This window comes from Octopus bimaculoides, chromosome 16 (genome assembly GCF_046866305.1).
Source record: "Octopus bimaculoides isolate indiv1 chromosome 16, ASM4686630v1, whole genome shotgun sequence".
In the NCBI taxonomy this organism is placed as follows: domain Eukaryota; kingdom Metazoa; phylum Mollusca; class Cephalopoda; order Octopoda; family Octopodidae; genus Octopus; species Octopus bimaculoides.
In genome coordinates this window covers 15442067-15469905 of record NC_142943.1, presented here as the reverse complement: position 1 = coordinate 15469905, position 27839 = coordinate 15442067, and the positions used below count along the sequence as shown (strand labels likewise).

The following is a 27839-nucleotide window of genomic DNA, read 5'->3' as shown; positions in this document are numbered from 1 at the left end:
AGTAGAGAGATACAGAGTTAGATAGGTAGAGAGCTAGAGACAGAAATGATGGAAAGAGAGAGAGAGAGGAAGATGGAGAGGGATAGAGAAAAGACAAATAGAGAGAGACAGAAAGATAGCTGCAGAGAAAAAGAGGGAGGGATAGAGAAAAGACAAATAGAGAGACAGAAAGAAAGAGGGAGGGATAGAGAAAAGACAAATAGAGAGACAGAAAGAAAGAGAGAGGGATAGAGAAAAGACAAATAGAGAGACAGGAATATAGATGCAGAGAAAAAGAGGGAGGGATAGAGAAAAGACAAATAGAGAGAGACAGAAAGATAGATGCAGAGAAAAAGAGGGAGGGATAGAGAAAAGACAAATAGAGAGACAGAAAGAAAGAGGGAGAGATAGAGAAAAGACAAATAGAGAGACAGGAATATAGATGCAGAGAAAAAGAGGGAGGGGTAGAGAAAAGACAAATAGAGAGACAGGAATATAGATGCAGAGAAAAAGAGGGAGGGATAGAGAAAAGACAAAGAGATAAATAGGAAGAGATAGAAAGAGAAACAGAGAGGAAGATGAGAAAAAGGAAAAGATTAGGAAACGAGAGATTTCGGAGTTGAACTTGCTTGACAATAAAAAGGAGAGAAAGAGAAAAATAGTGGAGGTGGAGAACAAGTATTATGTGGAAGTAGGAAGGAAAATATAAAACAGAAAAGAAATAACGAGAAAGTAAATTAAAGAAAATGAGAGGGAGGGAGAAAGAGAAAATAAAATAGGGATAGATGAGAATAACTCTATATGAAAGGGAGGGAGAGAGAGAGAGACGGAGAAGAAAACGAGGGGAGAGGTACTATAGAAAAAGGTGTGAAAGAGAGAGATAGAGAGATCAACAGAGGGAGCATAAGTATTTAAGATAGAACATAGAAAGAAGAAATAAAGAAAAAGAGTGGAGAAAAGAGAATGAGGGAAGAGAAAAAGTAAAGTAGGTAAAGGGAGTGAGACATGGGAAAAGAGGTAGAATGAAGAAAGAGAGGGGAAGATTTAGAAACAGAGAAAGAAAGATATTGTCAAAGGGAAGACGGAAAGATAGAAAATCACCAAAAAGATTGAGAAGATAAAAACGAAAAGAGTAAAAGAGAAGAGGAACAGGTGATATAGACGAAAAGAATAAGGCATAGAGAGAAAGAAAAATTAGTAGGCAAGGAGGACGAATACTGTAAAATATGAAAGGAAAAAAACAAAACAAAAAATAGAAAGTGAAACAGTGGAAGGAAGGAAAATTTATATATAACCTACAGAAAAGATTGGCAGTTTGATAAGTACGCTTTTGTTTTCTGTGTTGATTTTGATGTTACTTAGTTTCAGGTCAACCCATATCTTATAATAGAATTCCATTCGCATCTAGGATGCCTTACAAGAATATATTGTCCGTTTGTGGTATCCTTCTGCCACCCCACTCAATTTGACCCCCCCAGTTACCAGATCTTTGAGGAAGAGGTCGAATGTACTAAATCGTATTCCATGGTTGCGCAGTTGTTATAAGTACGTACTGCCTTTTGTCGTTGGTTGTATGTGCTGTTTGAACTTTATTTACAAATACCATGAAACTATGTTACTATTTACACCGCGCCTTAAGATACCAGTTCTGATGTTATACAAATATAACGTATTTTTCATGGTCTCGATCAGTGCACTCAGTAAAATTTTGCACCAACGTGCTTATATCTAGACCTTGACATGCCCATTTAACTGTCTTTCTGCGTATTGATTCCTGGTCAATGATGTTTTTTCTTTGCGTAAGAGTTCCATGCAGGGCTAGCATATTTCACAGCAAGTCTAAAAATGGTTTTATATGTCAAGGTTTTGTTATGGACTTCGTGAACATGTAAGATTTCGTTGGATTTCATACTATCTGGGTAATGTGCAAGTCAAAACTTTGGTAGTTAAGCTACAGGTCAACAGTGTGTAAGACTTATTCAGCATTGAACGTCCATCTTTTTGTATATCTAGGACTACATTGATCATGAGTGGTCTTTTTTGATTAAGATAGCAATGGAATGTAATTTAAAGAAATTTGGTTCCTTTTCCAGCGGATCAGGCGACAGCTTGGACGCTTCGTTGGCTTGTCAAAACATCGGCTGTGAGTGATGGTAATGTCAAATATTTAAATTGGCTAACGCTAAGTGCATATTATTGATTTGAAATGGGTAGCAGTATAGGGGGTGGGGCTCGTTATCATTAGAACATATATAGGTGGTATTAAATTTTACTTGCTTACAAGTCCGAATTTCATGATAAAAAGTTTTGCGGCTGAGAATGGAAGCCTAAGTTGACGTTAATTAGTTTGTACATCTGGGCATCAATTGTTAAAAGTCTGGGGAGAGGATTTAGATTAAGCCATTTACCTCGAATAACAAGTCAAATAGACCTATGAGTAAAGGTGCTACAAGCCGTTACCACCTGGTCTCCGCTAGCCTGATGAGGCTGTAGGACTGCCAGTTCCATCAAACCAAACGTATTTTAAAACTTTAATCCCCCTTTTTATCCAAAACATAATGTCCCTATTGGTACATTAAAGTGTCGTTCAATTTTTGAAGTGACAGAATGTGAGTTAGGAGAGATTTGGGGTATTATTTTCTAGCAGGCCGAGAGACCATGTAGACACAGAGGCTTTGCTGCAGAATTCCTGGGCAAAACAATCTTTTCTGCTACAAGCACAATGCCTGAAAGTTTGGATAAGGAGGATAGTCGATTACATCGACCCCAGTGCTTAGCTGGCACTTCTTTCCTCGACCCTGAGAGGATGAAAGGCAAAGTCGATCTCAGCGAAATTGGAATTCAGAATGTAAATAATACGGACGAAATGCCACTAAACATTTTGTCCATCGTGCTAACGATTCTGCCAGCACTCCGGTATTCTTGGAAACAATAATAAAAATATGAGATATAAGATCATTTTTTCAAATTTTGACACAAGGCCAACAATTTTGAGGTGCTTTACTGGTCAACCTCAAAAGGATGTATGATAAAGATGACACTGGCTCCATTTTAACTGAGAATGTATGGTATGTTAAATAACAAATGTATTACTAGAGTACTCACTGACTTTATCAAATCTTCAAATCAGGATTTCTTAAAACGTCTTCTCGAAGTTTATCAATTCATATGATTATCAAAAAAAAAAAAATATATATATATATATATATAGTTGATAATAGGTGTAGGAGTGGCTGTGTGGTAAGTAGCTTGCTTACCAACCACATGGTTCCGGGTTCAGTCCCGCTGCATGGCACCTTGGGCAAGTGTCTTCTACTATAGCCTCGGGCCGACCATAGCCTTGTGAGTGGATTTGGTAGACGGAAACTGAAAGAAGCCCGTCGTATATATATGTATGTTTGTGTATGTGTTTGCGTGTCTGTATTTGTCCCCCCCCCCCAACATTGCTTGACAACCGATGCTGGTGTGTTTACGTCCCCGTCACTTAGCGGTTCGGCAAAAAGACCGATAGAATAAGTACTAGGCTTCCAAAGAATAAGTCCCGGGGTCGATTTGCTCGACTAAAAGGCGGTGCTCCAGTATGGCCACAGTCAAATGACTGAAACAAGTAAAAGAGTAAAAGAGTAAAGCGTATATATATATATATATATATATATATATATATATGTACAAATATATTTGGTTTGTATTTGAAATATATTCGAAGTGTACAGTATTATATATCCACAACGGTCTCTCTTACCAATCGGTTTCGCACAAGGGGCTCAATGGAGTGTTAGATAACAGTCCGATTATGTAACCCTGCGCTCTTCAGAGAAAGCCGTTATAGAATGGTGGTGGGGGGTTGTGTTTGTAATTATATTTTCATTCTTTAAAGAAAATGAAACAATAGCATTTCAAATTTCCAGAAAGTAAAACCGTACAATACTAATGCTTTCATTATTTATTGAATAAAGATTTTTAAGGTGGAGAGCTGGCAGAAGTTACAGCGCCGGACAAAATGCATATCGGCATTTCTTCCGACTTTGCGTTCTGAGTTCAAATTCCGCTGAGGTCAACTTTGCCTTTCATCCTACGCGGTCGATAAGATAAGTACCAGTTCTGCACTGGAGTCAATGTAATCGACCAACCCTCTCCCCCATAATTTCAGGGTCTGTGCCTATAGTAGAAAATTATTGATTAAAAATTTCTTTCGCTATTTCGCCAGACTAGTCGCGACGGCGCCTGACCTAATGACTAAGATATTGGGATCATGAATATAAGGTCGTGGTTTCGACTCTTGGATTAGGTAATGCGCCTTGAGAAAGGCATATCATTTCACGTTGTTCCAGTCTAAACCAGTTGAAAATGAGCACCAGTTTACTGCTGGTGCAGCCCTCTCTCTCTCTCTCTTTCCAGAAGTCATACCCTCGATGTTTCGCTGGGTCACGATTGCTTACGTCTCTGCGCTACTAATTGACGAAAGCATTTTACAAGCTACCAGGTCCTGCTTACGAGTGACACCTAAGCTGTTTATGGTGGTGAATTTTCTGAACTGTTAGAACATCAGGAAAATGCTTTACAGTATTTCTTCCGGTTCTTTGTTATAAATTGAAATAGCGCCGAGGCCAACTTTACCTTTCACCCGTCCGAGATCGATAAAATGAAATACCAGTCAAATACCAGGGTCAATGGTATTGATTATACCCCTCTCTTAAAAAAATTTTGGCTTTGTGCCAAAGTTAGAAATCATTATTTTTCTAAACCAGTGTATTGATAGAATAGCTAGAGCATCGTAGAATCTGCCATGTGGAATTTACTTCCGGCTTTTTCCATTCCGATTTCTAAACCTGCCTAGGTTAACTTTCTCTTTCACTTTAATTTCAAGGAAGTGAAACAATTTCATTATATAAATCCTTATCAGGAACGTAGGATTATTTTCAAACGGTTTATTTGTTTTTACTTTTATCACACAGTCTCTTTTCCCCGGTTTCCCGTTAATTAAGATGCCTGTATTTCAATCTATAATTAAAAGATGGAAGCTTTTCTTGTCTATTTTATGACATTCTATCGTTAAGTATATTGATGTCGATATTTCTTTTCGTATTTTGTATCATATTAGTTAATGATTGTCTTGTTAATTTGTTGGCAATTCATCCCCCACTTCCTTTTTCATGTATGACAATTTGTTATTGTTGATGTTTGAGATGGAATAGAAAGGCGATATATCACGAAATTCGAAATAATTCACATTATTTTACTTCATAGAATAGATAAAAGCCGAAAGTAAAAGGAGGCCGCTTGACGGAAGTGACAAAAAAAAGGGGGGGGGTTGATAAAAGATACATATGAGATGTGCTTCACGAAAGGGAGCCGGATGTTGTAAACTTAACCCAAAATTCTAATCTTGTGCCTCTATAAGACATTATTACTTTGCTGAGATCTTTGAGCACAAAACCCACAACTTTTTTTCAGAGAGAATTGTAAGTCGATTAAGTTGACTAATTATTGTATCAGTTTTGGAAGGCAAAGTTGACCACGGCAGCATTTGAAATCCGAACATAAAAGGACGAAACTAATACTTTACTTCTTGTGAAATTTTGAATATTTCGATTTTTAAAAAAACTGTTAATGATAACGGCAAAATAGACAAAAAGGTCAAGATTAGTGCGGCGTTTTTTTTTTTTTTAATGAAGGGAGGCAATTAAATATTAAGTATTTGGTACAATGCAATGTCGATTCTGCCGTTTCAATGCTGAAAATTATTTCAAGCACGAGCACAAAGTCACACGTTTGCGGAGAAGTTATAATCCTTAATGTCAAATAACGACCTCCATACTACACTGTTTTGACATGATGTCAAAATGGAATAAGATTTCTTTGACAAGGTTCACTATATTATAGCAGAAGAAAAGGAGAAAATGATGTAACTTTCGTAGTTTTCTGGGCGGTATTAATGTGAATCGTCTTTAAGACAAAATGGAAACCAAATCGCGGTTTCGTTATAAAAAGGGCTGACCTCTTGTTCTACAGTGATCTCAAATATTGGCACAAGGTCAGATTTTATAGTGAGAGTGAAATTTAACTAAAATACAAATCCTGAACAATAGTCATGATTTTTCCATGATATAAGTTTATACAAAAGAAAGAAAAGGGGGGAGGAGAGAAAAACAAAAACAATGCGGCATCAAGTGTTTCAATTGGTCGCACACCACAAAGTTCAACTGAAGCAAGCCAGCATGCTCGCATTACTACGGGCGATGGCGAGACTAAACCGTTGGAAAAGCCAAGCGCCCTCACTGGCATCACCTGACACCTCGGTGATGCGAGCGGCCAGTGAAATTTTTTTCCCCACGAGCGTTCTGGACCCCAGTAATGAACTCATTTGCATACAGCCGATCAGAGTTCACCTTGACCTTGATGTTAAGTTAACAAACACACTCTACCATGTAAACTCAAGACGAAGAACGGTGTTTTAAGTCGACCGATCGCTAAGTTAGGAGACAAATAATTAGATAGATTTGCATCTCTACCTATTATCGGATTTTGTAAGGGCCCCATATGGTAAAAATGGGGATGGGAAAAATGTGGGTAGGGGGTGAGGTGTTAGCAACCCTCTCCTCTTACTGCTTTACAAAGTAAACAACAACACAAATAAGTATGCTGAGGCAGCCATAGTTGAAACAAGAACAAGAACAACAAGCATTCTTAAAAGAGAAAAGAAGCATGGTCATTCCTTATCCAAGTGACCGTAACTTATCGCCCATCACTTGTTATGCGCTCATAAATTAGTTTGATAGTTGAGCTCTGATTGGCTACAAACAAATGAGTTTATAACTGGGGTCCGGAACTCTTGTGGGAAAAAATTTCGCGAACGGCCAACGATAAGAACTTCGCAGTTAGTGGCTCAGCCCCCCACCCTCAACGTCTCAAACGCCACAGGTTGGAAGAGATAGTTCATTGTCAGGTCCTGATACTTCAGGGTTTTGTTCCGTTCGTTACGAAAACAGTGACTCTCCCATTTACTGCAGCATTCAGGATTGGTTAAATTAATTCACTAGGACATTATTTTATCGATTCGGAAGGTGAACGGAAAAGTTTAACTCGACGAGATTCGAACTAAGAACGTACAGGCTGGTAGCTAAATATTCTTTTCTACTCTAGGCACAAGGCCCGAAATTTTTGAGGAGGGGCCAATCGATTAGATCGACCACCAGTACGCAACTGGTACTTAATTTATCGACCCCGAAATGATGAAAGGCAAAGTCGACCTCGGCGGAATTTGAACTCGGAAGAGTGGTAGCTAAATATTGCAATAACAATTCTTTTAAAAGAAATATTGAAATTATTTTTTCAAATTTTGGCACGTGGCCAGCAATTTTAGAGGTGGGCGGGTGAGTCGATTATATCAACTTCGGAAAATGTTGAAGCAAGTCGACCTCGGCAGCATTTGACTCAGAACGTAAAGCCGAAAAAAATGCTGCTTAGCATTTTGTCCGATGTGCTAAAGATTCTGCCAGCTCGGCACCCCGAAATATTGAAATAATAGATAGATAAATAAAAGCTTCAAATTTATTGCATAGATTTAATTACTTTATTTTCATTACTCTAGAATTAATTATGCAAGTACCAGCAGTCTCCCGAGTTAAATTAATCTCCTTTATTTGCTCATCTCTCCTGTAAATGAATCAATAATGCAAAAATCACAATAAAATCATGTTTTATACACTGACTGAAATAACTAAACTAATTAGGTGGTTAATTACACAAAGTGACATTATACGATAAGAGAAATAAGAGTCACATTTAGATATATATTTTTTTAAATTAGTACTCGCACAAATTGCGTTAAATTATTGGTGGTGGTAGGAGAGAATAAGGGAGTTCAGTCGGGTATATGACTCGTCTAGGATCTATTTTAAAACGGGGGCCACATTTTTCATTAATGTTTTACGTAGTGTTTTTGGTACGGAAAGACTTTCAAACTTCGTATACTTATCTATTTTGTGTTATAGAACAGAAAAATATTTTTGTATTCGAATTTATTTCATGTAAAAAATTGTCTTATTTCGATAATTTCAACCAATCACTGACAAGTATTCAGTTGTTTACATTTACTCCTTTGACTGATTAAGCGGTGTAAAGCGTATTTAATCTCCATACCTTCGTTTTATTTGCTTTTTTCATTTTAAATTTGCTTTAACCCTAACCCTAGGGTTAGGGTTAGGGTTAATTGTTTCAGAATCGTTTGTTTATGTAGTCGGCATTTAATGTATATCGGCTGAATGGACGTCAGTGATTGGTTGAAATTACAGAAATACGACAACTTTAACATGGAATAACTTATGGATTTCTTTTTTTTTTTTAAGAAGACTAAGAGAAAAAGATGTTTTATATGACACATTCTACCAGTGTTCCAAGTTTCAAAGTGTTTCGTTAATGAAAAATGTGGCCCCCGTTTTAAAAAAGATCCCTCGTCTATCTTGAAGCATTTTAGTCGTTTCAATAAATAAAACCAAGTCAGATATTTACATTCCCATTATGACTGTTCCCAATTTTTAATTTTCATTTAGTTCCCATTTTGCTTAACATTGTTATAGCGTATATTTGGAATATAAGCGTTTGTTCCTTTGACGTTTTTAACAAGTGTTATCAAATGTAAATGAATACCTCTCCCCCTCAGAAAAATTTAAACTAGTTTAGAATAACCCGAAACTAACCTCCATTCCTAAAGTAATGTTTATTGCTTATACAGACTTTTCTCTAAAAATATATCGAAATGAAGCAGTAGATAAGCTATCAAACTTTAATCTTCCATTATCTCAACCAGTATTAGCAATATATGAATACTGGACAATATTGATGTTAATTTTGGTACAAGGCCAGCGATTTAGGAGGAGGGTGTAAGTCGATTTCATCGACTCCCAGTGCTCATCTGGTATTTATTTTATCGACCCGAAAGGTTGAAAGGGAAAGTCGACCGCGGCGGAATTTGTACTCAGAACATGAAAACAGACGAAATACTGCTAAGCATTTTGCCCGACATGGTAACGATTCTGCTGGCTCACCCCCATAATACTGAACAATATTAATGAACAAATTAAGGCGGTGAGCTAGCAGAATCGTTAGTATGCCGGGGAAATTTCTTAGCGGCGTTTGGCCTGTCTTTACGTGCTGGGTCCAGATACCACCGAGATCGATTTTTTTCTTTTATCTCTTTGGGGTTGATATAATCAACTTAACCCTCCCCTGGAATTGCTGGCTTTGTGCCAAAATTTGAAACCAATATTAATAAACAGATTCTGTTGCTTTCGAACACAAAGATTTAGATTATGAGCTTCATTACATCTTGTAGCAGTTTTGTACCTCGATTCGAACCACCTGACTCAGATATCCAGTTTAGAATCACAGTCTAATTTTATTTCCATACAAGGCATAACCAACCTTCATTCTGCATACAGCTGTCTTGCTCTTTCTTCCTGCTATTCCATTGGTTGTAAGTATTCTCTATACTGACTGGGCAGGGAATCCTGCACAGTCAATTTAGACTAGAAATGGCCATGCCGGTCATCCATTCTCCATGATAAAGTTTCTGGTACTTGGCGCCCTTCTGTTCAAAGGCATTTTTCTTCCCGTTTGACTCTAAGCTCGATCACTATTCTTTTTTTTTTTTTTTTTGCCTTCTCAGGCCACAAAACGACATTCGGTGTTTGATTCGTCAAAACGACCTGGGGAAATTGCAACCTTCCCTCAGGTTCACTTTCACACCCTATGGTTAAGTCTCTTGTGTTAAACTACTTGTTCTTGCTGTGATCAATGATTTTTCTTCTTCCATCACGAACTTGATTGATGGTGTTGTTTTTCCCGGTTGGGGTTGTATTATGCCTCTCTTGCACCTGTGTGTAAGTGAATGTCGCGAGTGCGCTACCATGGCACCTCTTATATCCAAATTAGTCGTGTAGAATTCCCTTTTATGATCTTGTAGAGACTATCCGGAAATTTTATTGCAGTATTTATTCCAATGCAAAACTATCAATTTGAGAGACGACATTTTGAAATCTCCCTAAGATTACCGTGGTTGGAAGTATAATTCTCAGATCTACCAACAAGTAAATAATATCGTTTAATTCGTAGACTACAAAAAGGTTTAACATTTAGCTGTTCTTCGTTTCAATTTGTTCTTTTATATAAGAGGCATTAGGTAACATTTTTGACCTATCATGATTTTCCAGATTCACACGGACTCTTAAATTAAATGAATATACAGTTATTTTCCGAGGGCACTTGACTTTCTCAACGCCTTAGCCTCGCCATAGCCTTTGGTAACGCTGCGAGCGTGTTGGCTTGCTTCAGTAGGTTCTGGTAAACCTTGCGGTGTGCAACCAGTTACTGTGATAAAAGAAAAAAAATTACCACAAATGGTTTCAGTACAGTTTTAACAGAATGATTTCGAAGAATTAGATGAAAGTTCTTCGGTAATTTTCTTTCATGTAAATAAATGTTTATGCTAATTTTAAAATTTGTCAGCAAAATCTTATAAAATGACGACGTTCTAAAAGATGTACATGATTATATGTTATATATGAAACATTTCACTTCATCTTAATATTTTACGGCTAACAGTAACATTAATTGACATAGACCTACTTCTGTAAGCAGAGTTCGTTAGAGATTAGCAGGTGGTGGTAGTTACATTAAGTTTTGTTATTTAAGGAATATCAAAGTCTCAGACAAGTCTCGTCAGTTCACACAAGGATCCACAGAAGAGTGCGGTGGCCATGTTGAATAAGGTTTCCTCTATACAAACACAGAACTGTTTATAATATATAGAGTAAATTCTCTTTGTAAAACTTCTGTATTTATCTTAATAAATTTCTTTTAAGTTTTCTAAGAGTCTTACATAACAGAGGAGCATCAAAAAAGTGTGTGACCTCTATAACATGCTTATAATTTTATGATGTTCATTACTAGCCCAAATTAAGTGCATACTTCTAGATATGAGGACCCTGATAAATCTGCCACGCAAAGTGGTAGAACTCTGGATCCCAATCTTTTACTAAGTTAAAGATTGAATTAAAGACATTTTTAAAAATCGAGTTTGAGAACTACCCGGAGCTTAGGAATATCTTTTTGGCGTGAACATACCCGACCTATATTGAAGTACTCATCATTCTCACATATCTGGGAAGGTACTGCTTCATAATCAAACATTCTAAACGACAAGTTACTCAGTTGATTGGGAAACCATCACGCTACTTATCCTCAAAAGTGCTGTTTTCTCTAAGTTTGTCTTCTCGCGCTATTACAGCTACCGCTTCTTTGAATTAACTGTCTCTACTTAGGCTTACTGCCCATCAACTTTACCGTGTATCTGGTTTCCCGTATCCTACATTATACACCTTTTCCCATTATTCTTTCCTAGAACTGAAACCTATGGTTTTGTTTTGAGACATCGACTTAAATCTGTTCAAAATAATGAAATGGCCTGCATTGGAAATGGATAACACCCCCACCCCCTGATATAACATTTTTTGTAATCAGAAAAGTTGAGGCATACCAACCCAAGACAAACACCGAAATTTCGCCTTGCTTTAATCAGTTTTACTCCGTTATTAAGACTTCTTGAGTGTTTAAAAACACTCACATACAAAAGTAGGCGATGACATTCTGTAGCAAACCCAGAAATTAGCGTAATGATTAATTCTAGTAAACAAAAAAATTCTGAGGGCGATCCCAAAGCAGTTAAAACTTAATACACACATATTAGCGATTCACAGCTGGGTACAATGGGTACACATTGTGAGGAGTTGGTATTAAAATTTACCCTGTAATTTCCTTTAATTTTCATCTAGCATACCTACACAAGTGTGCCCCCTACCATCGATTTTTTCCCCCTCATAACTTCCAGAAAAATGTATATTTTTTTTAATGAAATTTTCCACAAATACACTTCAGAGAGTGTAGATCCCGATTAAATCGAAATTTATAGTGAAAAAAACAAACTTTTCCTTAGGTAGGGTGAGAAGTTTCCGAAAATTACAGTGGAAAAAAAAATTGTGATGTGTGTCAGCATGCATGTGTACGAATCAACTAATTTTCTTTTTTATATTAAATAACTATATTATCGTAATCTACACACTCTGAAAGGTATTTGTTGTAAATTTCACCTAAGAATACCTATTTTTCTGAAAGATATGAGGAAACAAAGTCAAGTCGTGCGAATTTTCCAAAACTCATCACTCCACTCTCGGAAAATTTGTTCCCCATGAATTTCGATATAATCGTAATCTACACTATCTGAAGTGTATTTGTAGAAAATTTCATTTAAAATATCCATTTTTCTGGAAGTTATGACGAAACAAAGTCAGTGGGGGGGGGGGGGGGTACACTTGTGTAAGTAAGCCTGTCATCCTATAAACATTATACTGTATACGTAGTACAGTTTGATACATTAAAAAAAATTCAAGTGAATTAATAAATGCCAACCAGACACTGCTTCAGAAGTATATTAATTTGACTCTGTGAAATACAGTTTAGCTCTTTATTTTTCATAATTTATTTTATATTTTAAGATTGTATTTAGATTGTCTCCGGAAAACTGGAAAACCCAGAAATCCGGAATACTTCCGTCCCAAGCCTCCCGGATATTTTGTCCGGTACCATATAACTTTCATGTCACTTTTTTTCAACAATTCAATCGTCGCCTCATTAATAAAGGAACTCACTATAATGTAGGATGTTGAGATTGCTTGACGGTCATGACTTTCCCCTGGACTATTATTTACAGTGTAAACAAAATACAATAGCAAGAAACCGGGAACTGAAATCAGATCTCGGTTGTTGCCTTATAAGTGATCATTTCCATTCTAAGGAAGGGACTTGGGCGGAGGTAAAGAATACGCACAGCCAGGACTTGATACAAACGTCTACGTGATTTAGCAGACGAGAGTTATGGTTACATATTTGAAACCATTATCTTAAGCCGTAGATTTTATAAATTGAAAAATTGCAAACGTACCCTATTTTTATAAATTAACAATTTAATAAGTATTTATTATTTAATAATAAATATTTACAAAATAAAATATTTTAAATTCTTTTTACGAACGAGAATTTTCGAAAAGATATTAAATGATTTTGTGAATTGTACGAATCCAAGGCTGGTTTACAAACCGACATGGCAGACGTTTAGTGTTTGACGAAATTGTAAACAGAAAAAGGTATTTATTTCTATTGTCTCTAGGTTGATGCATGTTTATTAACTGGTTGACAGCTATTCTTCAATCGTTTTGTACTATATAAGAACGAAAAATCTTTCTTACGCATGGATTATCATAGAAATAAATCTGCGATCTGTTTGAACCTATGCAAATGAAAAGCATGAACATCACACGTTCTCCTTCATCAATGTGTAGTCTTGTCTCTAAGAATATATTGTGTTGGAGGTGATTGCCATAGAGGATAGATGAACTTTCGGGAAGAAAATTACGAACAGGTTTCAGCGGAGGTAAAGAATACGCACACTACCCGTTTTCGGCGTAACAAAAACCCTAATCCGGGTGTGCATTCATTACTCTCGCCCAGGTTTCGATCCCCGGTTGAAGTCATTTCATCTAATTTCCACCGGTGAAACCCTTCAAAATGACCTCATAGTGTATCGTTCCTGTCCTCTGTAAACCTAGAAAACTTGCATTATAAGCCATTTATTTTTAACTTGTAAGTCATAGATGGAAGGTTAAATATAGCAATACTTGATTTTTTTTTTTTTCAAGTCATAGAGAAAATGCTAAATGGGATTCTGGGACATTCATGCATTTTGTAAGACTATTGGTTATGAAAGTGAAGCAATTATAACAGGAATTAAAATAGAAACTTCAGCAACATGTCTCATAACTTTTTAACCAGCACGTCTTATATAACGGTTTCTGCAACGCTACTTATGTAACATTTTTTTATTTTCAGATTTTTAGGTACTCTGACATTAATTGGTACTACTAAAGCTGCGCGGACCCGAACGCGCAGTCGCGCGTCCGCGCAAGCTAGTCTTGAGTGGCCGATCCTAACCCTATCCCTAACCCGCGTGTGCAAATGAATACTTGTTTAGGGTTAGGGTTAGGATCGACCACTCACGACTAGCTAGCGCGTTCGGGTCCGCGCTGCTTTAGTAGTACCCATTAATTTCTTTTTTTGTAACTTTGGCTTTATATGTGAAGTATTTTAAACAATGGATTGTCGCGGATTCGATTCTCCGAGGACGAAGACGTGGCGCAAAGTACATCGTCTAATAAACACTTCTTAATATAGTAGGGCGTGAATTGAGTGATATTTGCCTGCTATTTCTGACAGGTCAATAAACCACGTAGTGGCTCTCCCTTTTGAGTCGATTTTTAAAAATATTTTCAACAGCATTTTTATATTATGTCAGGTTATTTTCAACATGTACAATCCGGATTAACAGTATAGCTTTAGGGGTAGTATTTGGGTAACTTTTCAGATTAACACCCGCACGATTTTCACTAGGGTGTTAAGGTTAGGATTAGGGACGGAATTCCCTAACCCTAAAACCCAAGTGAAAATCATGCGGGTGTTAATCTGAAAATTTACCAGTATTTGTCCCATGTACGAGATGGTATCAAAAAGTTCCCAGACTAGTTCTGTAGCGCGCCAACAGATGGCAGCACACGGTTGCGTACGCAGTGAGAGTTAGTGACCTTCATGAGGCAGTGTGCCGAGTGACATTGTTGTATTTACTTCGCGAGTTGTGATTCTCAATAGAGATCCATATAGAACCTGAGGGTCCTTATAACATTTTTAGGGATCCAAGCAACAAAATAGTAAACTGGGATCTGCAATGGTATTTTAAGGCTCCCTAAAAAATTTTGCTTTAAATGTATATATTAGTATGTATTGCAAGATATGACAAGGTTTCTTTCTCTAACATTTTACATTGTTCAATCTACACAAGGGAGTGCCAGTGGCACGTAAAAGCACCCACTACACTCTCGGAGTGGTTGGCGTTAGGAAGGGCATCCAGCTGTAGAAACTCTGCCAAATCAGATTGAAGCCTGGTGTCGCCTCCTGGTCCACCAGTCCTCAAGTCAAATCGTCCAACCCATGCTAGCATGGAAAGCGGACGTTAAACGACAATAATGATGATGATGATGTATACAACTAGTTTTTAGACATTGAATGGTTATGGGTCCACCAGAATAAAGTAATAATCAAAGGGGTCTATAAATAAAAGACGGTTGAAAACCCCTGCTCTACATGGTTGCCTGACCTGTCAGAAGTAGCAGTCACATTTTCTTCAAATCGCACCCTATAAAAGAATACATTGGCTATATAGTCTTGTGTCCACTGTCTGCAGGAGAGGGGTTGAGGTGGGGCTATTGCACCTATTGGTGACTATGAGGACTGTGTAATTAATAATTGGATAGGCTTGGACTGGAACACAGTATAGTAGTAGCAATGGGACAGAAATCATAAACTTTTAAAATCATAGCTCAGAACCTTGATGACTCAGCCAACAGTGGTTCACTCCTGCCGGTGGTGGCGGTGGCAGTGGCAGTGGCAGTGGTGGTGGCATTGGTGGTGGCGGTGGCAGTAAGGATGATGATAACATCCAAATGTCATCACTCTGCAGGGGTGAGAGAAAGGTTTCTAAAGGCTCCTAGCTTCCTCTTGTTGATGGGGCAACAGTCTTTCTGCTTTAAGCAAAGGTTACATTTTCAACAAAAACACGAACATTCAAACCCAACATACATCTACACAGACTCTTTTCTATACACTCGCACAAACGTAGACATGCAAATATATGTGAAGATGCATGGGTTAGTGGTTAAGGTGTTGGACTAATGATAGTAAGATTATGGTTTCAATTCCTGGATTATGTGATGTGCTATGTTCTTGAACAAAACACTTCATTTCATGTTCTCCTGACCACTTAACTGGTAAAAATGAGTAATTCTGTGATGGACTGGTATCCTGTCCAAGGAGGAATATATACACCTGGGAAACTGGCCCTATGCTCCTTACAGAGTAATGTGGATGAACCATCAAGATATAGGGAGCACAGAAGATGCTGTCCTCTGTAGAAGTGGTGGCCATGGTGGTAATAGGAAGTTCATTGTCATTGTAGTTTCATTGTCATTTCTTTGTTTCAGGTAGATTTTACATATATGTGAAGACAACATCTTACTTAAAACTTCACCATGTACCGAGTGTTCTCTAACAGACTGGCTTCAGCTCAGAATCTGCAACTGATTGGAGCCCATCTGCGGTTAATGTCTTCATGTCAGAAAAACTTGGTGGATCGAATAATCCGTGTGGATCATGCTGGTGAACTTGGAGCCGACAGAATCTATGCAGGACAATACGCTGTCCTTAAGAAAACCTCAGTTGGCTCCCTCATTAAGGTAAATCACCAAAGTTTAATGTTTACTTTGTTATATTTGTCTATTATTATTATTATTATTATTGTTTATTTCAAAACTTTTTGTGTCTCACCCTTACGATGGAATTTAGGTGGGTTTACTCATGGATAACAAGTCACCATCTGTGACCTCAGCCATCCAAGAACTCTCAAATGATCTTCACCATTCCTAACAAGCAGGCCAGCTGCATGTGCTTCTGCAAACCATTCTTTTCTGTTTACTCCTTAAGCCTCTTCCTCATTATCCCTAAGGCTCCAATGATAACTGGTGCAACTTCACTCTCTCGGCAACCCCACAATCTTATCTCTCTCTTCAGTTCCTGGTATATATCTCTACCTTGTTGATTTCTTTTTCTCTTATTCTTGTATCAAATGGGCAGACCACTTCAGTTATGTAGCAAACCTGTTCCTTCTTCTCAAACACCTTTTATTATTATTGCTTGTTATTATGATTGTTATTATTGTTATTATGAAGGCAGTGAGTTGGAGAACTGTTAGCACGCTGGGCAGACTACTCACTGGCATTTCATCCATCTTAATGTTCTGAGTTCAAATTCCACCAAGGTCAAGCTTGTCTTTCATCCTTTCAGAGTTGATAAATTAAGTACCGGTAAAACACTGGGGTTGATGTAGTCAACTAGTCCCCCTCCCCCGAAATTTCAGGCCTTGTACCTTTAGTAGAAAGGATTATTGTTATTATTAAGGTGGTGAGCTGGCAGAATCATTAGCATGCCAGGCAAAATACTTACCAAGAGACACTGGATGCCTTCCCGAAGACCTCCCTCAACTAATGCAGGACTGAGATGGAGGATGTGTACGGGTTAAAACTGTCCAAGCAAGCTTGACCAGATAGTGATGATGATGACCATGGCCTCAGATTCACTAATACCTTTTGAGTGAAATTTTTTAGATGGAAATTGCACGGAAGCCAGTCATATGTCATGTATATGTGTGTGCATGCATGCATATCTGTGAAAGATATAATACAGAATGCTTTGTGTAACATAAATAAAAATAAAATCATAATAAGCACATCCAACTTAAGTTGGTTGTGTTGTTTAGATTGCTTTAAACTGCTGTTAGTGTCTGGAGGTACTATCTCATGTTGACTACATGTGCTAATTAAGCATGTGCAGATGATCAACTAACAGTCATCTGCACTGGTGGATGATACTGCTGCATCATGTGATTTCATCAGTTCTGCAGATCATCAGTGGCAGCCTTCCTTGTATCGAATTAGTAATAGTGTTTGTAACAAATATGATAAAATAAATATCAGCATTGCATATTTTCCCTTTCACCCTTCAACAGTTAACAGACTAAGTTCTTCAGTTTTATACCTCTACTTAAAAATATAATTTGGTATCTAGTCACACAAAATCATGGTTACAGCAAGTCAGTCAGCACAGATGGTTAAGTCCTGGATCAGATGTTTATCTCAGTAGTGTTACTCTACACCAGTTGTTCTCAACTGGGATCCATGTAAGATTTTGTTGTTAAATTTATCTGCAATCAATTGGTTATATTTCTACAATACACAAAATATTTTAACTATGCTTTTTATACAATTCCTAATAATATTATAATATTTAATTATAGAAATGTAATAGGATTTTTTAAGCATTGAATGGCTTGGAGGGTACATCTGAGTAAAGCAGGAATCAAATGGGTCCTCATTGATGTTAAATTTATCTGCAATCAATTGGTTATATTTCTACAATACACAAAATATTTTAACTATGCTTTTTATACAATTCCTAAGAATATTATAATATTTAATTATAGAAATGTAATAGGATTTTTTAAGCATTGAATGGCTTGGAGGGTACATCTGAGTAAAGCAGGAATCAAATGGGTCCTCATTGATGTTAAATTTATCTGCAATCAATTGGTTATATTTCTACAATACACAAAATATTTTAACTATGCTTTTTATACAATTCCTAAGAATATTATAATATTTAATTATAGAAATGTAATAGGATTTTTTAAGCATTGAATGGCTTGGAGGGTACATCTGAGTAAAACAGGAATCAAAGGGGTCCACAGGCAAAAAATGGGTGAGAGGCACTGCTCTAAACTCTCTTTGTTTGTCCCCTGTAAATCTGCAGTTTGTGCTAATAAAAAAAAAATCTCTTTTTTTTTTTTTGCCATTTTGTGTTTAGGAAATGTGGGAAGAAGAGAAACACCATAGAGAAACATTTGAAAAACTAATGGTTCAACACAGGGCTCGACCCACAGCTTTACTACCTATTTGGAATGTTGCTGGATTTGTCCTTGGTAATTATGTTATTTTGCTATACTTTCTGCTGTCCACCATATCGAATTTTCCCAGCTACTCCTATCTTCATTATGCTGTTTGTGGTTTCTTGCCACACCATGATCCTCCTGCTTCCTGGCTGTGTCATGAACAACAATTAATTTTCTACTTAGAAACAATGTCCCCCACCCCCAACACTAATTAACTTTTTTCTATCCACCTCATATACATACACTGAAAAACCTCCACACATACACTTCACAGTTATCTTAGGTGTACACATATTTGATGTCTTGTAAATCACACCCTACCATCTATAAAATGAAGGACACATAAATGACGGATGCAAGCGTGGCTTTGCAGTTAAGATACTCATGGCACTTTAGTCGTCTTCTACTATAGCTCCAAGTCAACCGTAGCAGATGGAATCTAGGAAACTGGAAGAAGCCTATCATGTATATAGGTATGTATGTATAGATATATATATATATATCATCCTCATATATATAAATATATGTGTGTGTGTGTGTGTGTATCATACACATATAAAAGCAAATCAAATACTGACATCACTTCATTCAACTAAAACCATTCAAGTATGACTGCAGTCCAATGACTGAAACAAGTAAAAGATAAAAGATATACTTGTACACACACACACACATGGCACTCCCTACTAGCGATATAAACAAGAGTGCATTTTGCACCAGAGGCCAGTATGAGAGTTTCCCTCATGGCATCTACCACAGTATAGTTTGTTCTAACAACATTCTTGTATAAGTGAGGATAAATGTTGCCTCTTGGTATTAATACTGCTCCTCTCGCTAATATATATATTTTTTACAAACTCACTGGCTAATCACAACACTAGCACTGTTTTTCTATATATTGCTGGCAAGTAGATGAGTCACTGCTATCTCTAGCAGTCAAGCATCCATCATTGACAAAGCAAAGGAAGGTAGAAATCATGTGATTTAGTGGTCTTGGCACTGTACGTGGTAGGGATTTATTTTCCTGCTAGCAATATAGACCAAAGTGCATTTTGCACCAAAAGCCAATATGAGAATTTCTCTTAAGGTATCAGCTAGAGTGTAGTTTGTTCTAATTGAATTTCTACATTTAATTGGGAATAAATATATATTTTTATATGTGTTTGTATATGTTTGTGTGTACCATCATGTGATAGTTGTAAATAAGCGTCATCGTCATACAAATGTTTCCATTTCCAGTCTTCCATGAAAAAGACGAAACATGTCTGGTTATGGGAAGAGAAGCAGCTGGCCATAGACAATCTGTCTCAACAAATTCTATCTGACCCATGCAAACATGGAAAAATGGACATTAAATGATGATGACAATATGTCATCTAAAAGACTTTTGTTTCTTATTTTTTAGCTCTACATACTATTACATCACTATCACCTACATCTTTTTATATCAGTACCACACTATTTTATGGTACCAGTATCGCACAGTACATGTAATGTTGGTTTCAAATTTTGGCACAAGGCCTGCAGTTTTGTGGAAGGGGTCTAGTTAATTACATCGACCACTGTGCTCAACTGGTACTTATCTTATCAACCCCAAAAGGATGAAAGGCAAAGTCAACTTCAGTGGAAATTGAACTCAGAACGTAAAGATATACAAAATGCTGCTAAGCATTTTCTCTAACATGCTAACAATACTGCCAGCTTACTGCCTTCACAGTACATGTGATACTATGCTTTAATATCACTAACATCTAGATCACTCCCACTGCTATGTAACTTCTCCCACCCTTAAATCTTCTTGCACATGACTGACATAAATCCACTCACTAATGAATTCTTCTATATTAGAAACCATTCACCATGCCAACTTCCATTCTACCGTTATTCACCATACCATTGTCTATAAACACATTTTTCTTTCCTTTTAAAAAAAAATTTTTTTTATTTGTTTCACTTATTAAACTGCAGCCATGTTGGGAGCCCGCCTTGAAGAATTTTTAGTCAAATGAATTGACCTTAGTACTTATTCTGTCAGCTTCTTTTGCTGAACCACTAAGTTATAAACATACCAACACAAATACATTATATTCATCCTCTCGCCCATTCCTTATCTCTAACCACTTTTCACTTTCCCCAGATACTCTTGCAACCTCTACCCACCTACATTCTCAGTTTTTCTGTCCCTACTTACTTCTACTTACATCATACCTTGACGGTCCATCATCTAGCCCACCCTCTCTTCTAAATGTGAGTATCCATGTTGCTCCTCCACAGCAAGAAACCCCTTCTTTTATACCAGTGGTTCTCAACCATTTTTTTATCTATAGACCACTTTGGTTACTATCTTATTCTGGTGGATCCCCATAGCCATTTGATGTTTAGAAACTAGTTTTATAGAAACTTCTTTCAATATTACTCTTTTGTTTTTCACACATTAATTTGTGTAGGTTGAACTATGTAAAATGTTAGAGAAAGTAACTTAACTATTTCTTACAATAAATACATCTAAAGCAAACTTTTTCATGGATCCTTAAAATACTGCAGTAAATACCCAATTTACTATTTTGTTTGTGTGGACCCCAAAGACCTTATATGAACCCTGGTTGAGAACCACCACTTTAACCCTTTGCCTCCTAGCATAAAGCCACCTCTCCCAAGTGTCTTGCAAGCTGAATGATGACCTCACTAGTGCAAGTGGCACAGAAAAAGCACCAAGTACAAGAAAAGTGGTTGGTATTAGGAAGGAGATCCAGTTGTAGAAGCCATACCAAAGTAGATGATGGAGTATGATGCAGTCCTGGAGTCCATCAGATCCTGTCAAACATCCAGCCTATGCCAGCATGGAACATGCTGGTGATGATGTTGCAGACATACATATACATACATACCTACAAGCATACATACATAATAATTAAAAAATAGATGAGATATACAAACAAGTATACATACAAACAAGCATACATACATACAAGCATGCATGCATACATACATACATACATGTATGCATGCAAGCATACACTCAGAGTGAGAGAAGAAAATATCGCCTCAACTATGTAGAAGTAAAATTTGTTCCAGTATTTATAATTTTTGTATTCCATGAGTGTACTGGCATTTCTCTGAGTTCATTAACATTTTATATATTTTCATTTGATAGGTGCTGGCACAGCCCTGATGGGGAAAGAAGCAGCTATGGCTTGTACTGTGGCAGTTGAAGATGTAATTGGTCATCATTATAATGCGTAAGTGTTAAACCATATCCTGTGACTAGTCTGTTAAAATGAGATGATGTTAATGTTGAGAAGTTTCTGTTTTTCTTAATTTTGTATTGTGTTCATTTCAAGGAACACTGATACGTGTTAGATGATCAAGTAATACCAGAAAGTATCATACTCAGTGACTGACAAAGCAATATCATTGTAAACTGTACAAGTGCAAAGGGAATGCTTTGAAAAGAGGAATTTATAGGGACATCAAATTGTTGGAACACAGCAATCACAGACAGGATCACTGCACACTTGATCAAGAATAGAGTTAGCTGTAATGAAATGCTGTTCAGCTTTATGTCTGGGAAAGGTACTACAGATGCAATCTTACTAATGAGACAATTTCAGGAGAGGTACTTAGCAAAGAGCAAACCACTCTCCCTGGCATTCATTGACTAGGAGAGGATCTTTGACAGAATACTACATTCTGTAATCAGGTGATCACTACAGAAACTAGATGTAGATTATTGGCTTGTGAGAGGTGTACAAGCTATGTACATAGGTGCAGTTAGCAAAGTGAAAGTCAACAATGAATTCAGTGACAAATTTAGCTTGGAGCTAGGGGTCTATCAAGTCTCAGTTCTCAAATTCCCCCTATTCATCATAATCTTACAAGCTATCAACAGAGCAGTTTAAGACTGTTGATCAGATGCACCATCTTGTCACTTGGACCTCCTTGATAGGGTTCAGAAGTGAGTCTCTAATTTGATTGGCCCCTTTTGGCCCCTTTCTTGCTTCAACTGCAAACCTTGTTACAGCAACATGATGTCACTAGTCTTAGTATTTTTTATCATTACTACCACAAGAAGTGCTCTGATGAACTTTCTCCCTTAGTTCCAGATCACTTTGTACCATCTCATCTTCATCCAAATGCTATTGTGCTGCCATGAATAAGGAAGACTTTCTATCATTGTAGCTTTTTTTCCTCGAACTGCCAGACTTTGAAACTCTCTTTGATCTCGTTGTTTTCCCACTTCTTATGAACTATTTCAAGTAAATTCATTCCTTTCATCTCAATTTTGCCTTGGGTCTCCCTCTTCCACAGGTTTCATTCACATTTAGCAATTGGCATCCTGCTGTACACACACACACACACACACACACATCTGTGTAAGAAGCACTGGTGTTGGTACGAGTGCCATGTAAAAAGCACTAATGATGGTGCCACATAAAATGCACCCAGTACACTTTGTAAAGTGGTTGGCATTATGAAGGGCATCTAGCCATAGAAACAAAGCCAAGACAGACTACTGAACTTGGTGTGGCCCTTGGCCTTGCTAGTTCTTATCAAGCCATCCAACCCATACCAGCATGGAAAATAGGCATTAAATGTTGATGATGATGATGGTGATGGCATGTGTATGTCCACATACATGTATGTATATATAATATACAGTTTTATGTTTGTCTTTCATTTGTTCTCAGATGAATTTTTATGATGAAAGGAGGTGCGTGAGTGAAACAGAGAGAGGAAGAAAGGAAAGTATGAGGAGCGCCACGCATAAATAGCAAAATCCCCTAATCCCACTTGTATTGTGGAGCAGTAGAGTAGAACACACATTCAAAATACCTTTCTTCCATTTTCCTTTTTCAACAGCCAAATTCGGGATTTAGTTGAAGATGATCCAGTAAAACATGAAGAACTTTTGAAGGTCTGTATACAGTTTTCTTCTCTTTTTTTTTGTTGTTGTTGTTGTTTTTGCTGCTGCTGCTGTTGTTGTTGTTGTATCAAGATAAACAGCGCATGACCTTGCAGTTAGTAGCGGCAGACGAAATACCGCTACTTATTTTGCCCAGCATGCTAACGATTCTGTCAGCTTGCTACCCTAATAACAATAACAATAATAATAATATGCATATATGTATGTATTAGGTTTTATTTCAAAATTTCTTGCCAATAGAGAAAGAACCAGTTTCTAACCCAGATCCAAGTCTCCTTCATTGGAATTTCAACAACATCAACTGCGTGTTTTTGCATGCATGTTCTGTATATGTATATATGTATGTACATATTAATTATTGTTTTTTTGTTATGTATCTTTATAGATAATAAAGAAATTTCGTGATGATGAATTACACCATTATGAAACAGGGCTTGAGCATGATGCTGAGCAAGTAAGTTTGTTCTCTATCATCTTAAAAACTGTAATATCCATAGTTTATTGGCAATTGATGGATTAAATTTCTCTTTTTTCATTTTCCTTTTTGGTTTTACATGGTTTCAATCATTGATTTGCTCTTATGTATTTTTCTTTTTTTTTTTTAAATCTTTATAGTATGTATTTTTGAACAGTAGCATTGTTAGTTATAGGTTTTCAATGGCCCCTACTTATTGGTTCCCTGGAGAGAGTAGCAAGTAAACATCTGTGCAACTTTGAATTAATACCATAACATATTTTTGTTCAAACATACTGGTTTATTGGATATTATCCCTGATGTACATTGGTTTCAAATTTTTTGGCACAAGGCCAGCAGGTTTGGGGGAGGGGCTAAGTCACTTAAATCTACCCCAGTGTTCAACTGGTACTTTATTGGCCCTGAAAAGATGAAAGGTAAAGTTGACCCTGGCAGGATTTGAACTCAGTATTTAAAGACATATGAAATGCTGCTAAGCATTATGCCCGGCATGCTAACAATTCTGCCAGGTCGATGCCTTCTTCTTGATACACATTGGCAAATTAACACACAAACATACAACAAACATCCACACAATTACATAGACTCCATTTTATTAATTTCACTCATTATGTATTTTGTCAGCTCAAGGATATAATACAAGATATTTGTTGCAGGTGTCATGCTGTAGGATTGAACATGAAACCATATGGTTTCAAAGAAAAATTCGTTATCACAGTCATACCTGCACGTGGTCAACCTTGACCAAAGGCATTCCTGCTGTGACTATTCGGCTTGTCTTTTTTGTTTGAAGATATTGTTTATGCAAGACTACCTTACCGCATATGTTCTTCTCATTTATAGGAGAGTAAACTGTTGTTTCAAACAGTTTGAATGATCACATAGGAGCTTCTACATGGGTTCATTTAGTCACTAAACTGTTGCTATGCATTGGCACAAAAGAGAGGCAGAGCCCCAAGAAAGGGGGCTTTAAGCTCTCTTTCCATATAACAATGGAATTGTTAAGGGGTGAAGGAGGGCAACTATGGAAAATCCTCAATCTACATGCAATCACTATTTGAAAAAGAGGAAAGGCAGCAAACTGAAAGAATCGTTAGCATGCCAGGCAAAATGCTTAGCAGCATTTCATCTGTCTTTATGTTCTGAGTTCAAATTCTTTTGAGGTTGACTTCACTTTTCATCCTTTCAGAGTTGATAAAATACCTCCCACTGAAATTGCTGGCTTTGTGCCAAAATTTGAAACCAATATTTGAAAGAGGTTAAGGTGGTGAGCCAGTAGAATCGTTAGCATGCCAGGCAAAATGCTTAGCAGCATTTTGTCCATCTTTATGTTCTGAGTTCAAATTCTGCTGAAGTTGATGTTGCCTTTCATCTTTTCAGGGTTGATAAAAATAAGTACCTCCCCACTCCCCCGAAATTGCTGGTCTTGTGCCAAAATTTGAAACCAATATTTGAAAGAAGGAAAACACAGCCTCACTGTAGAAGGAGTTTAATACTATCTTGTTTCATAGGGAAGATCTGAGGAACTGTCACCCAATATGTCTCTTGTCATGAGACTACTGAAACATCTTGATGACCAACTATTGAAAAAGCAGGAAAGTTTTCAGAAGAACTGCATCATGATACACCACATATTCACTATAAAAGGGCTTCAAGAATGAGTGAAAGTTGTCAGCAATATCTCTTGATTTTTATTTTGGCAGTGTTGACCGTCTGGGGAGAATTCTTATCCTTTAGTCTTCATTTTGGTTTGATGATCATGGCAAGTTTGGATATGATCTAATTTTTAGTAGTATGAACTTGTACAGCATTATCCACACTTTCTCATTCCATTTCATCTGGATCCACTGTCTAGAGATGTGTAGAGTGGTTGGGAATAGACTGGCCAGAGCTGTTGGAAACTTGGCAGAATTTGTCAAGAAACTTGGTGCAGGCATGGCTGTGTGATAAGAAGCTTACTTCCCCACCACATGGCTCTGGGTTCAGTCCCACTGTGTGACACCTTGGGCAGGTGTCTTCTACTATAGCCTTAGGCCAATCAAAGCTTTGTGAATGGATTTGATAGATGGAAACTGAAAGAAGCCCATTGTATATCTATATCTACATGTGTGTGTGTCTGTGTTTGTCCCCAACACCGCTTGACAACCAGTGTTGGTGTGATTACATCCCCCATTACCTAGCAATTCAGCAAAAGAGATCAATAGAATAAGTACCAGGCTTTAACAAAAAATAAGTACAGGGTTGATTCATTTGACTAACAAAAAATTCTTCAAAGCAGTGCCCCAGCATGGCCCCAGTCTAATGACTGAAACAAGTAAAAGGTAAAACATAAACTGTTTATGGGACTCCCCTTTAATATTTCTGTCAGTTTTTTTTTTTGCTTTACTCTTCTGCTGTCCCAAGCACTCAAAAGACAGTGTAACTATTTCATCCTTGATTGCTGATTTGTTAATCACAATCATGAGCTAGAGTCTTATATAGATATTCTACAGCATTACAGAGCAAATTGAAATATGTAGATATTAAGTATTGTGTTTATACATGCTGCATTGAGAACATGTATTTACTTATCTTAGATTCGTTTTCTCTCTATTTCAGGCACCTTTCTATAAAACATTGACTGAAGTGATAAAAGTTGGTTGTAAAGGAGCAATATGGCTATCAGAACGAATATAATGTCACATCTTTCTCTCTCCCCATCTCCCATCTTAGCTATCTCCATTTTCTATTCCTTGCCCATTCTCCTCCTTTCTCTTATCTATCTCCATTATCTTAGCTCCTCCTCTCCCCCTCCCCCCACTTCTAAGCACTCAACCTACTGATTGTATACATTTCACATTTGCCAGAAAGTCAACTTTTTGCTGATATCCTATGATTTGCTGTAGGTTGTTAGGCTTAGAATACAGAATGGGATACACCTGCCAGATTCTGTTTGTGACATCTTGGTTGTTAATGGAACCAAATTTTGCAAGGTTTATCTCAGGTTACAGATGATATATATATATATATATATGTGTGTGTGTGTGTGTGTGTGTGTGTATGTATATGTATATGTATATATATATATATATATATATATATATATATATATTGTTATATTTCAGGATGCTCTTTTTATTTTGTGTTTTTGCCAAATAAACACAGGCACTATATATTTGTTCTACACTCGTATATTACTGTTCTTATTTTAACTTATGTCCATTGTCTGGAAATCTTTTGTCACACATCTGTGACCTCTTTGGGGTTGCTGAAGAGATCACAGATATGTGACGAAAGATTTCTGGACAATGGACATAATAAGATAAAATAATAACAATAATAAATGAGTGGAGATCAAATATATAGTGCATGTGTTTATTTGGCAAAAACAAAAAACAAAAATGACCATCCCGAAATATAACAATATCTGTTTCAACACAGTATCACATCAGGAATCTTGCAACACGTATTCATAAACGTATGTATATGTATATATATATATATATATATATATATATATATATATATATATATATATATGGTACTGTATGGAATGGGACTGTTATCTCGTTGATTGTATTTGCTAAATATATTCAAGAGACAGGACTTATTGTGATTGTATTTTCTATGTGTGATACTACATCTTTACATGTTTTAGTGAGCGTTATGTGTGGACTATTTACATTTAAATCACTATATTTGAAGAAGAAAAATTGTAAAACTTGATTTTGTTCTCTCTGAAAGAGAAACTGAAACATTTTATTTTGAATTGAAAAAAAAAATATATAAATAAAAAAAACTCTAAACTTGCAAAACCCAAA

At 36.8% G+C, this 27839-nt stretch overlaps 1 protein-coding gene and 1 long non-coding RNA gene across 3 annotated transcripts; one reads left to right on the top strand and one right to left on the bottom strand.

Annotated features, from left to right (window-relative positions):
* Positions 1-930: 930 nt before the first annotated feature.
* On the top strand, positions 931-27839 carry LOC106883686 (NADPH-dependent 3-demethoxyubiquinone 3-hydroxylase, mitochondrial). Of its 2 annotated transcripts, none has more exons than XM_014934791.3 (7): positions 931-1301; positions 16122-16373; positions 18556-18670; positions 21795-21879; positions 23501-23555; positions 23950-24018; positions 26638-27839. In XM_014934791.3, the coding sequence occupies exons 2-7, from the start codon at positions 16170-16172 to the stop codon at positions 26713-26715; spliced, it is 606 nt and encodes a 201-aa protein (XP_014790277.1). In that variant the 5' UTR covers positions 931-1301; positions 16122-16169; the 3' UTR covers positions 26716-27839. The 2 variants fall into 2 exon arrangements, with proteins under 2 accessions (XP_014790277.1, XP_014790276.1); XM_014934790.3 differs by lacking the exon at positions 931-1301 and adding an exon at positions 13030-13178.
* Positions 7223-11097, bottom strand: LOC149132281 (uncharacterized). Its single transcript, XR_016244583.1, has 2 exons — positions 9403-11097; positions 7223-7635 (listed from the first exon to the last, which is right to left on the bottom strand). It is a non-coding gene; the product is annotated as an uncharacterized LOC149132281 (long non-coding RNA).